General features: G+C 49.2%; 1 protein-coding gene and 1 long non-coding RNA gene across 2 annotated transcripts in view; both read right to left on the bottom strand.

Annotated features, from left to right (window-relative positions):
* Positions 1-708: 708 nt before the first annotated feature.
* LOC109314114 (P2Y purinoceptor 2-like) lies at positions 709-1,662 on the bottom strand. The gene has a single exon (XM_019541098.1). It carries the CDS (start codon positions 1,660-1,662, stop codon positions 709-711), a length of 954 nt encoding a protein of 317 aa, XP_019396643.1.
* Positions 1,663-9,191: 7,529 nt separating this feature from the next.
* LOC109313835 overlaps positions 9,192-13,831 on the bottom strand; it is a 10,054-nt gene continuing 5,414 nt past the window's right edge. The window contains exon 2 of the long non-coding RNA XR_002102154.1: positions 9,192-10,608. This is a non-coding gene — a long non-coding RNA (uncharacterized LOC109313835). The remainder of the gene's footprint in view (positions 10,609-13,831) is intronic.

Genomic DNA, 13,831 nt, shown 5'->3' with positions numbered 1-13,831 from the left:
ATGCACACACATAAGACCACAGCACATTGAGCCGGGGCAGAGCAGCCCCAGCTGGCAGGGGGCCCTGGGCCTCAGTTTGCCAGCCCGGGGCTGCTCCAGCCTGGCTCAACATGCTGCAGAGGGGCTGGCTGGGGCTCAAGGGTGCTCCAGTGTGGGGCTAGCTGGCAAGCGCCCCTGTGCCCCAGTCAGCCATGTCAGCATCTACTTTGCAGCGCTACATGTGCTTACAAGTATTTACAAGTACTATCTTGCTGCAGAGTTTATTAGGCTAATAGCTCTGTATGTGTAAATGCCAAGACATTTACTGCTGAGCTACCTAGTCCACTTCACAGTAAACATCTTGTGTAGATGTGCTTAGATTCTTTTTTGGTTTATAGTTGTAGCTCCAGACTCTCAACGCCCATCTCTGGCTGTTTTGTAGCTCTCTGGCAGCACAAAGGAACCAAAAACTGGCAGAACACTTTAGTGGTTCCCTGGCTGTAGGAATGATCATTGCAACTAGCAGAACATACAGCATCCTGTGGTTGCTCTAAGTAAAGCTGGGATCTGTGTCAACACCCAGGAGCCCTGAAGATCAGTCGGATGTTCAAGACTTTCTGCCACCTCCAACAGAATTCTAGGCATTGTAAAACATCTGGCCATTACTATTTAAAGCATTTCTGACTGATCCATCGGAAAGTAGCAGGCTGAACCCCAAATCCTACACACTTATTTGGAGATCCGGAATTTGCTAAGGAATTTTGAAAGGGACTTATTAAACTTCTCATTAGCAAAGTTAAAGATCAAAGGGTCAAGACAGCAGTTTGCCATGGTGAAAACCCATGAGGCATAATAAGCACTTTCTACCTCGTACAGGAGCTCACAGGACATGTCATAAAACTTCACAATCACACCCACGGTCCTGCAGATGTGCAGGGGGACAAAGCAGGTGACAAAAATACTCAGAGATACTGTTATCATCTGCAGGGATTTAGTTTTTATAATCTTGCCTCGGAGGCTTGCACTGCTCATTTTAGCAATGGTACTTCCCAGCAGGCCATAGCAGGTCAAGGAGATGCCAAACGGGACAAGGAAGGCAACCACAACCATGACCATGTTGTAATAGAAGTAAAGATAGGACAATTCTGTCTGGTGGATATTCAGGCACCTCACTGACCCTTGAAGGACTGAAGTTTTGAGGACGAAGAAAAAGGGGAGCCCTTGAATGATGAGGATGAACCAGAAGAACAAGCAGAGCTTCTTGAGGAAAGGCTTTGTTTTCCAAAGGGACCTGGTGTTCAAGCGCACAACAACAAAGTACCTGTGGATGCTGATTAGTGTCAGGAAATAGATACTGCCATACAAATGGCTGCTAAGGGTGAAGACTTTGAGCTGGCAGAGAAACTGCCCAAATGGCCAGTGGCTGCCCAGACTGAAATAAGTCACCATCAGTGGTGCCAAGGGAATGATGAGAGTATCCATCAAAGCCAGGTTGAATTGGAGGATCATGCCAGAGTTCCACTGCTTAATTTGGAACCAGAATATCCACAGACTGAGGCTGTTCAAAACTAAGCCACCCAAAAAGAAGATGCTCAGAAGGATGGGGATGACAGTGTTGAGCTGCTGTGGCTGGCACTTGGTGATGTTGCTACTGCCTCTCCAGCCTTGGGTAGAATTCTCCATATTTTAGATGACCTGTGGCTTAATAAAGGGCAAAGAAGAAGAATTAATGAAAGCCATCAGGGTCCAATCCTTTCACCTTTGGTGAAATAACGTAAGCTGAATTTTAGAACAGTACCATTAAGCAAGGCAGAAGCAAGCCTACAAACAGGCTCGCTAGGTCTGGCAGCTCCTTTGCAATATGGCACCCTATTGACTAAAGACATTTTACCAAACTAACCACTAATTGTTTAAGTTTAGCTAACTGAGGAATGAGACAGAGTAGGCCTAACAAGCCAAATTCAGCCCTTTCATGGACAAGTGCAACCTCCTGGGAATCAGATTTAATCTTTCTTTCAGAAAGCCTGGATATGACCCAGAGCAAAGCAAAGGGAAGGGAGGGGGATACACACAGAGCACCTGTGAAATTTACTCTGTAGGTGTGAACAATTGAAGTGCCATCAGCTTCCCACATCTGTTGCACTAGGAATAAGGGCTTGCCTTGGTATTTTTGTCCCAAAGTCCCCACCTCTTTCTGCTGGTGAGAAGTGCTGTCTATGGGTTCATTGCTGCCCTTTAAGAGACACTTACATTTCAGCCCAGTTGACAATACTGGGTGTACCTACTATCCAGAGCATCTATGCACACAAAAGCACCTCCCTAGCCATTTTAGCATCTTAATTATTCACTTTGACACCCAGATGAGGTATTTTGGTGCTTAAACTGAAAAGTAGGCCCTTAAGATTAGTCACTGCTTGAGCTGTTCCTAGTAATATCCCAACATCCTTTTGTGGTTTTTAATCTGTCAGCAGAAATTCTACCCTGACAGTTAAAGAAAACTGATTTTGGACTGCCTGAAAGCTGCATCTTTAAGGGATTGTGCCTGATTCTTTCTAACCTGTGTCTGAAACACAGGTTATAAGATCACAGGACACCACTCCCCTAGGCATGTAGTCTGCTGGGTGCCGAGTGGTGAGATATGTATGGGAGGAAATGGGACGGAAAGTGGTCAGTGAGGTTGCCTGTACAGTCACAACTGTTATATTTTTAGACATAAACGATGAGAGAAGGACTGTGTGTATGCCACAAGCAGAAACCTGAAACTAAATTAACCTTTTCTGTTAACTTCTGGCCCACCAAGTGTCTTCACATTGTGAATCAAAAAGGAACCCAGCGTAAGTCTTAGAAGGGGTCATTGTCTGCTCCACAGTACAGTGGACTGGGAATCCGGACACCTGAGATCAAAACCCAGGTTCTCCTCTGTGCCCGGGACACCTGGGGTAAGTCCCTTCATTGCCCATGTGTGAAATGGGGAATTCCCTTAATTATGGTTTGCAAAGCCCTGTGGAGGCTCAGATAGAGAGTGACTGTTCTTTAACTATAAACTGAGGTGCTGCATTTTTAAGTTTATACTAACAGTCCATTTCGATGGTGTAGATTCTTTTTTGCTACTTTCTGTTGAAAAACCTTCCAAATTAGATAAATCCCAAATTGAATTCCAGTACAATATCCACACCAAGCACCCCATCTAGCTTTCCACCCATTAAGACAAAGCAGCAGAAACTAGGGACATCCTATTTAAGAAAGCAAAGACGCAGGAATCCTTCACAGCCATGGGCACTGGTAGATTATCACTTTTCCCTCCATAGCAGGAGCTTGTTGGCTTAATGAGCACATCAGAATTCAGGCTGTACAAAAAATGTTCTGGGCTTCATTTACTGCTCACAGTTAAGACCAGGACTGGCCTCTGTATATCAAGAACTGTGATCAACTCATGACCTTTCCTCCTTGGATTCTACCCTGCACTTGTGGAAGTTTTGCCTTAATAAGACCTGCAGACTCTTTACGGAGGAGGCACCAGAATCAGAGGAAGGACTTTGAGTCTATGAATTGTTCAGTAAATTGAAAGCAACTTTCATCTAAGAAGACAGGGCAGAAGAAAAAACTAATTGATTTATATTAAACTTGAAATTGAATTATCTAAGCCATCAATAACAGATTTGTAGCTATGTAATTGCCAGATTCTGCTCTGGATTTATACCAGAATTGCAGAGACCAGAATCTGGACCCAAGTCTACAAACAAAGCAATAATTTTGATACATGCCTACAGCTAAAATCCTCCCTTCCTTGGCAGTCATACAACCCCAGTCACTTCACTGATATTGCACAGGTCTAAATAGGTGCAGAGTTTAAATGCTTTGCCCTATAGGTATTCACTGTTAAAAAATAGAACATTAATAAAACACTGAAGGAGGCATCTGAAGGACTTACCAGCTTCTCAGGGCAAGGAGACACATAGCATTACTTCATCTGCTGAACCAATGGTCTTCAGAAAGGAGCCAGGTGGACACAAATTCAATCAAGCTCAGAGGAAAGCAGAACTGATGGGAAGGGAGAGGCTTTTAGTGACCATCTAGGAAGAAGAAACAGTTCAGTAATGACATTGCAGCATCTTAAGATATTGCTGTATTCAGGGAAAGAGTCCGCCTTCTTGCTTTGCTAACATTCTTCCAAGCTTGTGTTCTTGCTGGCCATCTCCACCTGCAGCATGAGCCCCAAAGTGCCTACGGGACTTGCAGGGAGAATGAGTCTTAATAGAATCACATCCTTCCTCTGAACCACCGAGCAGCTGAGGTGGAACCTGTAACGCTCGGAAAGATGTCAGCCAAAAAACCAGCAGGACCTGAGCTCTAAAATAGTGCTTGGAAGTGGATCCTCCCATGAAAAGCCTGCCATAATTCAGGGGACTGCAAAAAAAAGTGAGCCCACAATGTTATGGGGAAGTTTTGAAGAAAAAGTAGTGTTTTGAAGCAGAATGGTCATATCAACCTTAACTGCAGAGGTTGCTACCATGTAGCTTTGTCTAATTTTGGGAAAGCTCCTCACAGTGACTTTCTTTTGTAAAGCAACTTGAAATCTGAAGAAGCTAGGCAGAGCAGGGAAATGATCTTTGTAATGCTAGTGGTTTTAAAATAAAGAATTCAAGTGAAACTAACCACCAGTGTAAGGTGAACTAACCTCGATGGCGGTGCACTTGATGCTGTGTCTCACAGCAAATGGATTGAAGCATATTTCTCAGGTCTGCATCTCCATCCTGATTCAGAAGGACCAGAGCTCTGTGCTTCAGTGCATCTCTTCAGCAACACCAGCACAGCTAGTGCTCAGTGCATAAGCTTCAGGCAGTTATCTAGTTGCCCAAAATATTTACTATGTGTGCAGCCACCCAAGTCCTGCCACTGCTGAGATACTGTAAGATGTTGCTCAAACTAAGCCCCAGTACGACTTTTCAATCAGATTCTCCCTCGCTTGCTTGCCTCTAGAGCAGGGGCGGGCAATTATTTCAGGTGGAGGGCTACTTACCCAGTTTTGGCAAGCTGTCCAGAGCCGTGTGGGTAGCCCTGCCCCTTGGCAGGTGCCCTGCCCCCTGGTAACCATCTTGGGACCAATGTGCCAGGGCCAGCACCGGTGGAGCCCAGAGCAGGGTGCAGGCTGGCAGAGGTCTGTGGAGCCGGGCTGGGCTGCACCAGCGGGAGAGCGAGGAGCTGGCCCGGCTCCATAGCCCCTGTTGGCTGGGCCCCCACACTCCTGCTCCCCAGCTCTGGGCCCTGCTGGCACTGGCCCTGGGACACTGGTGCAGGCCCCATGCACCCACTGACTCCCAGTGCCCCCCTGCCCCATGGTACAGGTGGGGGGCAGCATGCAGCCCTGACCCCCTGCTCCCTGGCAGGGGACGAGCTGGTGCTGAGTGCGGGGAAAAGTGGCCCCTCCCCTGCCCCGTGGCCGATACTCCCTGCTGCAGCTGCTCACAGCCTGCGTGGGGCTGTCCTGAGCAGGCACAGGCAGCCCCACGTGGGCTGCAAGTGGCTGCAGCACGGGGCACCGGTCACAGGGCAAGTGAGGGGCCACTTTTCCCCTGCGCTCAACACCAGCTTGTAACCCACCCCAGCTGCCAGCCTGGGCCCTGTGCTGGTTCCAGGCTCACCCATCAGGGTTGCGCCGTGGTAGGAGCAGCTGCGGCCCCTCTATTTCCACGCCAGGCAGTCTTTGCCCCTGCCGCCTCTGGGCTGCCCAGCACACAAGCTCTGGGTGGGCAGCAGCAGTAAACACTGCCCAGCACGGCAATCTGGGGGGCTGTAGCTGCTGCCCTGATGGGTGAGCCTGGAGCCAGTGTGGGACCCAGGCTGGCATCAGTGGCAGGTTACAAGCTGATGCCAAGCGCAGGGGAAAAGTGGCCCCTTGCCCGTCCCGTGGCTGACACCCCATGCTGCAGCCACTTGCAGCCCACTTGGGCCTGCCTGTGCCTGCTCAAGACAGCCCCACGTAGGCTGCAAGCAGCTGCAGCAGGGAGTGCCGGGCACGGGGTAGGCGAGGAGCTGCTTTTTGCTGCGCTCCTTCCCTGCCCACCCTTCCCCTCCCCCACCCCTTACCTGAGGTTCCCACACTGGGGCAGCCACATGGACCCAGGCCAGAAGCCCCTTCTGGGTGAGGGGGTGGGGCTGGGCAGGCCCTGCTGTTGTGGGAGCCCGCTGGGCTTCCCCTGGGTCCTACTGCCCCTGGTTTCTGTCATTTTTGACAGGAACCAAGGACAAATCAATATTAATTTTCTAAATTTTTTAGGGGCCCCATGGGCTGGATAGAATGGCCTCACAGGCCAGATCCAGCCTGTGGGCCATATTTTGCCCACCCCTGCTCTGGAGCCTGATCTGGAAGGGATTTTCAGTGGGTGCCTTAGCAGCACAAAGTACTGCAAAGATGAGGTGATGGTGACCATTCCCCACCCCTAATCCCATCCTAATAGCTCAGTGGTTAGAGCATTCTGCTGTGAACTGGGAAACCAGCTTCAGATCCTTGTTTCTCTGTTGGATTTGGTGCAGTAATTTGAGTCCAGGTCACACGTTTCACAGGGGAATGTTCTAAGCATTAGGTCTCAGGGTACTCATTTTAAAATGCTTTATTTTTATGAATATATTCCCCTGAGCAGAGATCTTGACTCTGTTTCCAAGTGAAACATGGGGCTAGTAGGTCATTTTTACTCAATCCTTGTCTACCACCTCTTCTTGGGCCTCACTTTTGTGCCTAAACTAACTCAGTCTTAACTCTAGGGGAGTGTTCATATCTTTGCAACCTAGACTGAAGTAGGCACTTTCCTCTGTATTTGGTCCCATGCCTTCCTCAGCATTTTGGTGGCCTTTGTGAATCTCATCCCTAGAAGTCTAAGGGCCCTGTTATATCTTACACTGTGAGCCACACAAAAGTTGATCAGTGTTAGTGCCAGCCTGGAGTTTCGAGCAGTCATGCTCTTAGTTTAGAAACCTTCTCTGATCGTCCCCCACCTGCATGGCCGTGACCTGCTGCTAGAGGCCTGGTGAGCAGGGGCAGGACTAGGAGCTGTAGCTGTGAGTGGCCACAAGACTGAGGGATGGTGAACCTGGATAGGTTTATATCCCTGCTCTACAGGTAGAGGTGTGGGAGATTCTGGGATACTGGAGGACTTCAACTTGGGCGGCACATATGTGAGGAGTGGCTGCACCATAATGAAACAGCAGCTGGGTTGTGCAGATCAGAGTTAATCCTGTTCTGGAGTGGTGTAACCAGAGCCATCCCTAAGAGGGGCGGGGGGCAAATCAGGGCAACTGCCCCAGGCCCATGCTTTGTGGGGGCTGCATGGAGCCGGGTGGAGCAGCTGCAGCGACTCTTCACATCTGGCTGCTCAGCACCTCCTCCTTCCCCCTCTGCCGAATCCACTGTCGGCTTCTTTGCATCTGGGGGTGGGGGTCCCACACAGGCTGATTTGCCCCAGGCCCTGCACCCTGCTCAGGTCATCTCTGGGTGTAACTTTGAACTGAATAAGAAGAATTTAAAACCACTTTAAGGTGTTAATGTGCAGACAATCCAGGGGTTAAGAGCTCCAGGAATTGCCCAAAAATTACTGTGTAACTAGGCCCTAAGCTTCTGCAAATATGCGTGGGGAGCCTTGGTACTTAGCTTGTGGCTGTGCAGTTCACTAGGTATCATGATTTTAAAAGCTAGGTGTTGCGGTGTGAGTATTGTGATGCCGTTTAGTACTGAAGTCCTTATGTGGATTGGGCATTATCTTTAAGGTGCGTCACAGCCTGAGCCCAAGAAGTCCTCATGTTCCAGTATGAAGAAATGGTTGACAACCATGCTTCTCTGGTGCAATGTAATGTGTTAGAATGAAGGTAAATCTTGTCTTTGTGGGAGCCAGGAATTTCCCAGGTGTTGTTCAGAGAACGCAGACTGAATCCTGACAGGAGCTGAGAACTATTGCCAACCTCACCATCTTCCAAAAACAAGTCACATTTATTGGACCTTGCCTCCTCTCACATAACTACATAGTTACATGTATATTTACAGAAGACAAAACAAAATCCTAAAACACAACCAACCAAACCAGACTTCACTATTCACACTCCACATCCCCTCTGAAAAGAGGATGTGAACACCACCAGATGCAACAGATAAGACGTCATGTTGCTTAGCATCTGAGCTCCTTCCAGCGTGGTGGCAGTGAGCAGGGGATAAACACCTATGCAGAAGAATGTAGGACACTGGACTGCCATACTGAATTGTGGTTTTTGCATTAGGTACCCACAATGTGTTGGTGCTCAGAACTTTTAGCAAGAAGAGATCAGAATCTACTCAAACACTCCTTAGGCAGTAGGAAGATTCACTCTTTATACTTTTGGGGATGATGAATAGGGATTTAGGGATCTTTCAGAGAATTATGCATTTTTCTAGGGCCAGATTCTCATACCCTAAATCAATGTAATTGAATTGTACTATATTAGGTCTTTCAGTGTGGCTAAAGTGGGACATAGACTTTGGGTTGGCTCTTAGCTAGGTGACCATATGTCCTGGTTTGGCCAAGACAGTCTTGGATTTCATATGCCATCCTGGCAGGCTGGTGAAAATTGAAACAAAAGTCCAGGAATCAGCTGCTTTAGGCAGAGGCAGATGGGCAGGGGTGTGGGGTGCAGTCTGGCAGGGAGGCGGAGTGGCATGGTGCACCATGCAGGTGGGCAGGCAGGCACTGCTGCTGCTGGCTGCATGTGTCCAGCCCGGCTCCTCCTCGGCAGTAGCTGGAGATGGGGGCTGGGTTAGCCTGGGCACTGCTCCAGTCCACCTACTTTGCTCTTGCACAGCAGCAGCAGCTGTGGTGCCTGCCCTCCCACCTGCCTGGTGAACCATGCTGCTCTGCCTCCCTGCCAAATTGTGTCCCACATCCCTGCCTACCTGCCTCTAGCAGCGCTGCTGACTGGGGTGGGGGACAGTGTCCTGGATTTCCTTAGAAATAATATGGTCACTTTACTCTTAGCATACAGGAACCAAAAAAATTGCATAGATGTGCAAAGAAAGGGTGAAAAGGAAGACAATCTTTTGTATAAAACAGTTTATTTGAGGACAAACAGGAAAAGTATACACAGTATATAAACTGAATTGTGTGGTCAACAGAACAAGACATTCATGTTCACTAAGGTTTCCTACCAAAACAGTTCTCCAAACAGTCTAACCACACTGCTTTTAGCTGTTTCCAGAACTACTTTTTCTTAACTGATTTGAGGTTCTTGGCTTTTGCAGCCAGGCTCAGTCCCACCATGCACTGCACAAACAATTAAGTAAAACTTATTTTACATACATTTTCACTAATTAAATTCCCATCAAGAGTAGCTGAAAGAAGGAAGAGCAGCAAATCATGGACAGTGAGGAAAAAACCAATCTGACTGCATGTTTCCCCGTCAGAACCAGAAGTGGTTAAATAGTAAAACTAGTGTCTTTTCACAAAAGAACAGTGTATTTGGTTTTCTGTTATTCAAGAGGTTGTTATTTATCAGTCATTAGTATTTGGTCAGCCACCAGGAATTTGTGAAAAAGGCCACAATTCTAAGAATACCTAACATTTCGAACATTTCAGAATGTCAAACATTTCAGCAGTAAAGAATTTATATCAGAGAGTGAGTTATTTGCTACTTGTGGTTTGGGTTCTCTACTTTTAGTAATATCAAGCACCATATGACTTGGGTAACATCATGGAAGCGAACCATTTACAAATAATCAACTGACTGAATGCTGTTAACACATACTAGTGAATACTTCTGCATAATGAATCTGTGGGCATCTATCATGCCTAGAGGTGAGTTGCAAACAGGAAAAGGGGCTAAGCTGATGCCAAATATTATTTTAAACAACTAAGGCAGCTAGCTGTTTTTATTCTGAATACAGCTGAATAGCTCATTAAGACAATCCCTCCAAGAGATTCTTCATTTGACTCTACAGGATTTGAAAACAGATGCTTTGCCTCTACAATATGATATCACTGCTTAAAATGCAGACTCCAGTAAAAGAGCAGCACTCTCACCACCCTCTGTGTGTTCAGTCAAAAGCTGCTTCCAATAGGTTTCACTCTCTAGATCCATCTGAACTAATCTAGTTATCTGAACAGTCACCTCCTGGAAATCTACAATCAAAAAAATAAAGGGTGGACTTGTTCTTCTCTTTGCAGTATGGCAACCAGAAATCTCACCCCACCTCTGGCTGGTCTCTGCCGCCAGTTGTGATGCATTTGTTCCCCAATCTCTCATCACTGGTGAGCAGCACTCGGATCCTAAGAAGAAAGTATTCTTTTCTCTTCAGCTATTCCGGGCTCAGAAGTCTCTGTACAAAGCTGGGTCAGTCTCAGGAACAGAATGGTTGATCACGGTGCCTAGATGTTGTTCTCATGTTGGCTACTGCGAGATAACAAGGCAGCATTCGGAGTGCTGACCTCACGGGACAGCACGCTTCTGGATCAGTGGGTATCCCATGCCAAGCTTCCCAAAGGACTAGTGAGGCAGACTCATACCTTTCTGATGATTCGGCCTGGCTTCCTCCAGTCCCTGTATCGCTCTCTCCGCACAGAGTGCACCAAAGGCCTGGAGAAGCCAGAATGGTTTGTTCTGGAAGAACTGTTGCTAAAAAAACAACCAAAACAACATAAAATGAGCTCTCAGTACCAATGTGCTTCAGTGTCAGGAGTCAAGTCTGTTGCATTTAGTGAACTCTTTTGTGAACTGGCAACTTTAGTGGCAGAAATGGGATCACCCAAGCCTTAGTGAGGCAGGCATTCACAACTCCTAGGTAAAGGGCAATTCTTGATTAATTTGGATGGGTTCTTGTGCTTGTCATTCCCTTACATGCCTTAGAAAATTTCCCTCTAGCTGCATTTGAACTAGCATATATTTTTTCTGGAAATAAAAACAAATGCAGAAACCGAATGTTTGCTTGAATTTTTGCCTTCCTTAAAATGCTGCTAGAGATTGCTTGATGGGTATATTCACTAGCATTAAACACCTTCACTAGCCAGGGACAAATAGTAAGAGAAGATGCTTTAGTGGATTCTAAATAGAACATCACTACGACTCTCTTTGTTGGCCTGCTCTTTCTTTGCTTTATTAATATCCAGCTTAGGTCTATGTAATATCTTTCTATGCTCTCATCAGAGTTGTTCCCTTTATTGTGCCAAAACAGTCATCAATAAGGGCACTGACAGAGGTGCAGCTTCCTGCTGTAAATCATGGCGCTTCACAGGAAGCAGCATGAGTTACAGCAATCCCTGCCCCCACCCCCCAATAGTTGTTTGCTGTTGGGTCCAGGGGGTTGGGGGATGAAGCTCCAGTTTGGAGTGGCTGTGTCTGTTGTCTCTCTCCCCTAGCCCCTGCCACCCCCCACCCCACCCCCAGCTCTGGTGCTGTCTTCAGGATGGGAGGAGGAGAAGGGAGGAGAGGGAGTCCTGTCTGGGGTTTGCTCAGTCTGTGCTGGAAGGTGGGGCAGGTGGATTGGAGCCCCTCTGAGGTGGGATGGGCTCCAATCCACCCTGCCCCCACCCCCGGCACAGACTGGGCAAACCCCCAGGAGCGAGGCTGGACTGCATCAGCCCAGCCCTGCTCCCGGCATGCACTGACAGAAGTTCATGAAGGCGCTCTGCTTTGGAGAACTTCTGAAGTGTGATCAGGTACTTTTAAAGAGCTCTGCAGCCATGCAATTCTGTCAGGGCATGGCTATAGAGTGCTTCAGGGGGCTGATGGCATGACAAAACACCACTTCTGTCGATGCCCTAAAAGTCAGGGATGTCAAATATTCACACTTGCTAGTTGCACAGGGGTAGGCAAAGGTTTTTGGCTGGAGCGCTGAAAAAAACCACAATGTCTATCTTGTAAGCTGTCAGGGTGCCCGCATGCCACAAAAACAAAACTGGGGCAGAGGGGCTACATGGCAGGATGTGCTGCATATTTAATAATTTAATAATCATTAATCTTGCTTTTTTAAACTTTTTTTCTTACAGTAAATAGAGAGCTGGCGTCAGGCAGAGAGTGGGGGCTGCCCAAGGGCTCCGCTGCTTGGGCCACAGTGGGGGGCCCAGCAGCACCAGAGGTGGGGCCCAGCCAGCCAGTGCAGCTCCGCGGGGATGGGACGCAGCCACCCTGCCCACAAACAGATGCTACCTGGCTGCAGCAGGACACCAAGCTCAGGGAGCTCCCTGCTTGGTCTCTGTGTCAGCTGGGTACAGTGCAAATGGCAGCTGCAGCCGCAGGCTGTTCCCCAGGCTCTGGGAACAGCCAATACTTGCTCAGGCCTGAGGCAGCCGGAGCCTGCAGTGCAGTGGCCCTGTGCAGTACCTGCCCCAGCCCAGGCCCTTTGAGGGGAGCTGCGGGTGGGCAAGGCTGGGACCTGGGCAGGCTGAGGCAGCTGCAGTGGCTGTTCCCAGGCTCGGGGGGGGTCCCGCAGCCAGGCCCCTGCATCGGGGATGGCTCTGCCCTGCCTGCACTGTGCCCAGTGTGCAGGGAGGCTGATCCCGGAGAGGGAAGGCCCCTGAGCCTGGTGTCTTACCTGGGCCAGGCAGCATCCCCATGTGTGCAGGTGGCTGCAGCCCATCCCTGAGGAGTGCAGGCTGGGCCATGTCCGCCATGGGTACCACTGGGCACTCCCCCCACCCGCCCACCGCAGCTCGAGCCCACAGAGCCCCGGGGCTGCCCCCACTTCCCACCCAGCCCCCGTCTTCCTAAGGACCTGACCGGGGTGGCTTGCCCGTGGTGCTTCCCCCCACACCACCCAGACCCTGTCCCAACCACCCAGCCCCAGCACTCAGCACCTCAGTGCTGCCCCAGGTGGGACAGGGCATCTGCCTGCCTAGGCAGCTCCCTCCAGGGGCCAGCCGGGCTAGAGGGTGCAGCCTGGGAGCAAGGGGCGACGGCAGTAGGACACAGACAGCCTCCCTGCCTGCGCTCCCCTGGCTCTGGCCTGTGGCTGCTGCGGCGCCGGGACTTGTGGCTATGCAGCCCGGAGCAGCAACTTAAACAAACAACCAAACAATTTCTTTGTGCGCCTCCCGGCGTGCCAGGAAAAATGTCTCCGCGTGCCACTAATGGCAAGTGTGCCGGGGGTTGCCGACCCCTGGTCTAGAAGGAGGAGATGGTGAGGATGGAAGGAGCAGTGGAAAACAGAAGGGAAGTGGGAATAAGGCCTAGAAACGCCAGAGCTTGCTGATGACTGCAGAAAGGCGAAAAGAAGGATGCATGGGAGGGGGAATTGTAGAGGGGTTGAGAACAGGACAGGTCCTCTCTGACAAATCTTGTTACTGCTTAGTATCTGAGCAAACCATGTGGAGCCCTGAAAATCCGGCCATTGCCCAAGGCAGTCAGGGGACAGCCTTGTCTCTGTCCTAATTAGCTTCTTTAACTGCTTTTCAAATTAATTACTTTAAAATGAACAGGCCTCAGCAGGGGGCCATTCAGGGCTAGCGACAGGAGACAAAGCTGTTCGCCTACCTGTACATTGCTAGTTTAATTCCAGCTCATGTTGGTAATTGCCCTATTTGCCAAGATTTCCTTGTGTGCTAGCAGGGATCTCACTTGCTGTTGTCTGGAGGTTTATGTTTAGGGCCCGATTTAAATCACAATTTTACATGTTTTTCATGAAATTCATGGAATGAAGTGATTTTCATGAAAAATATGATTTGCAATGAGATGCCACAATACAACCTCTTGCTGGGGAGCTCCCAAGCAAGTGACCATAACATGGCATTTCATTGCAACTGGCTGGAGGGTTGCACCCAGAAGGTGGTAGTGGATGGGTCCTTCTCAACCTGGAAGGACGTGGGCAGTGGGGTCCCCCAGGGCTCGGTCCTCGGGCCCGCAC

The sequence above is a fragment of the Crocodylus porosus genome, unplaced genomic scaffold (genome assembly GCF_001723895.1).
Source record: "Crocodylus porosus isolate Cpor-Errol unplaced genomic scaffold, CroPor_comp1, whole genome shotgun sequence".
Lineage (NCBI taxonomy): Eukaryota > Metazoa > Chordata > Crocodylia > Crocodylidae > Crocodylus > Crocodylus porosus.
Note: the sequence above shows the minus strand (reverse complement) of the source record. Positions and strands in the feature narration are given on the sequence as shown.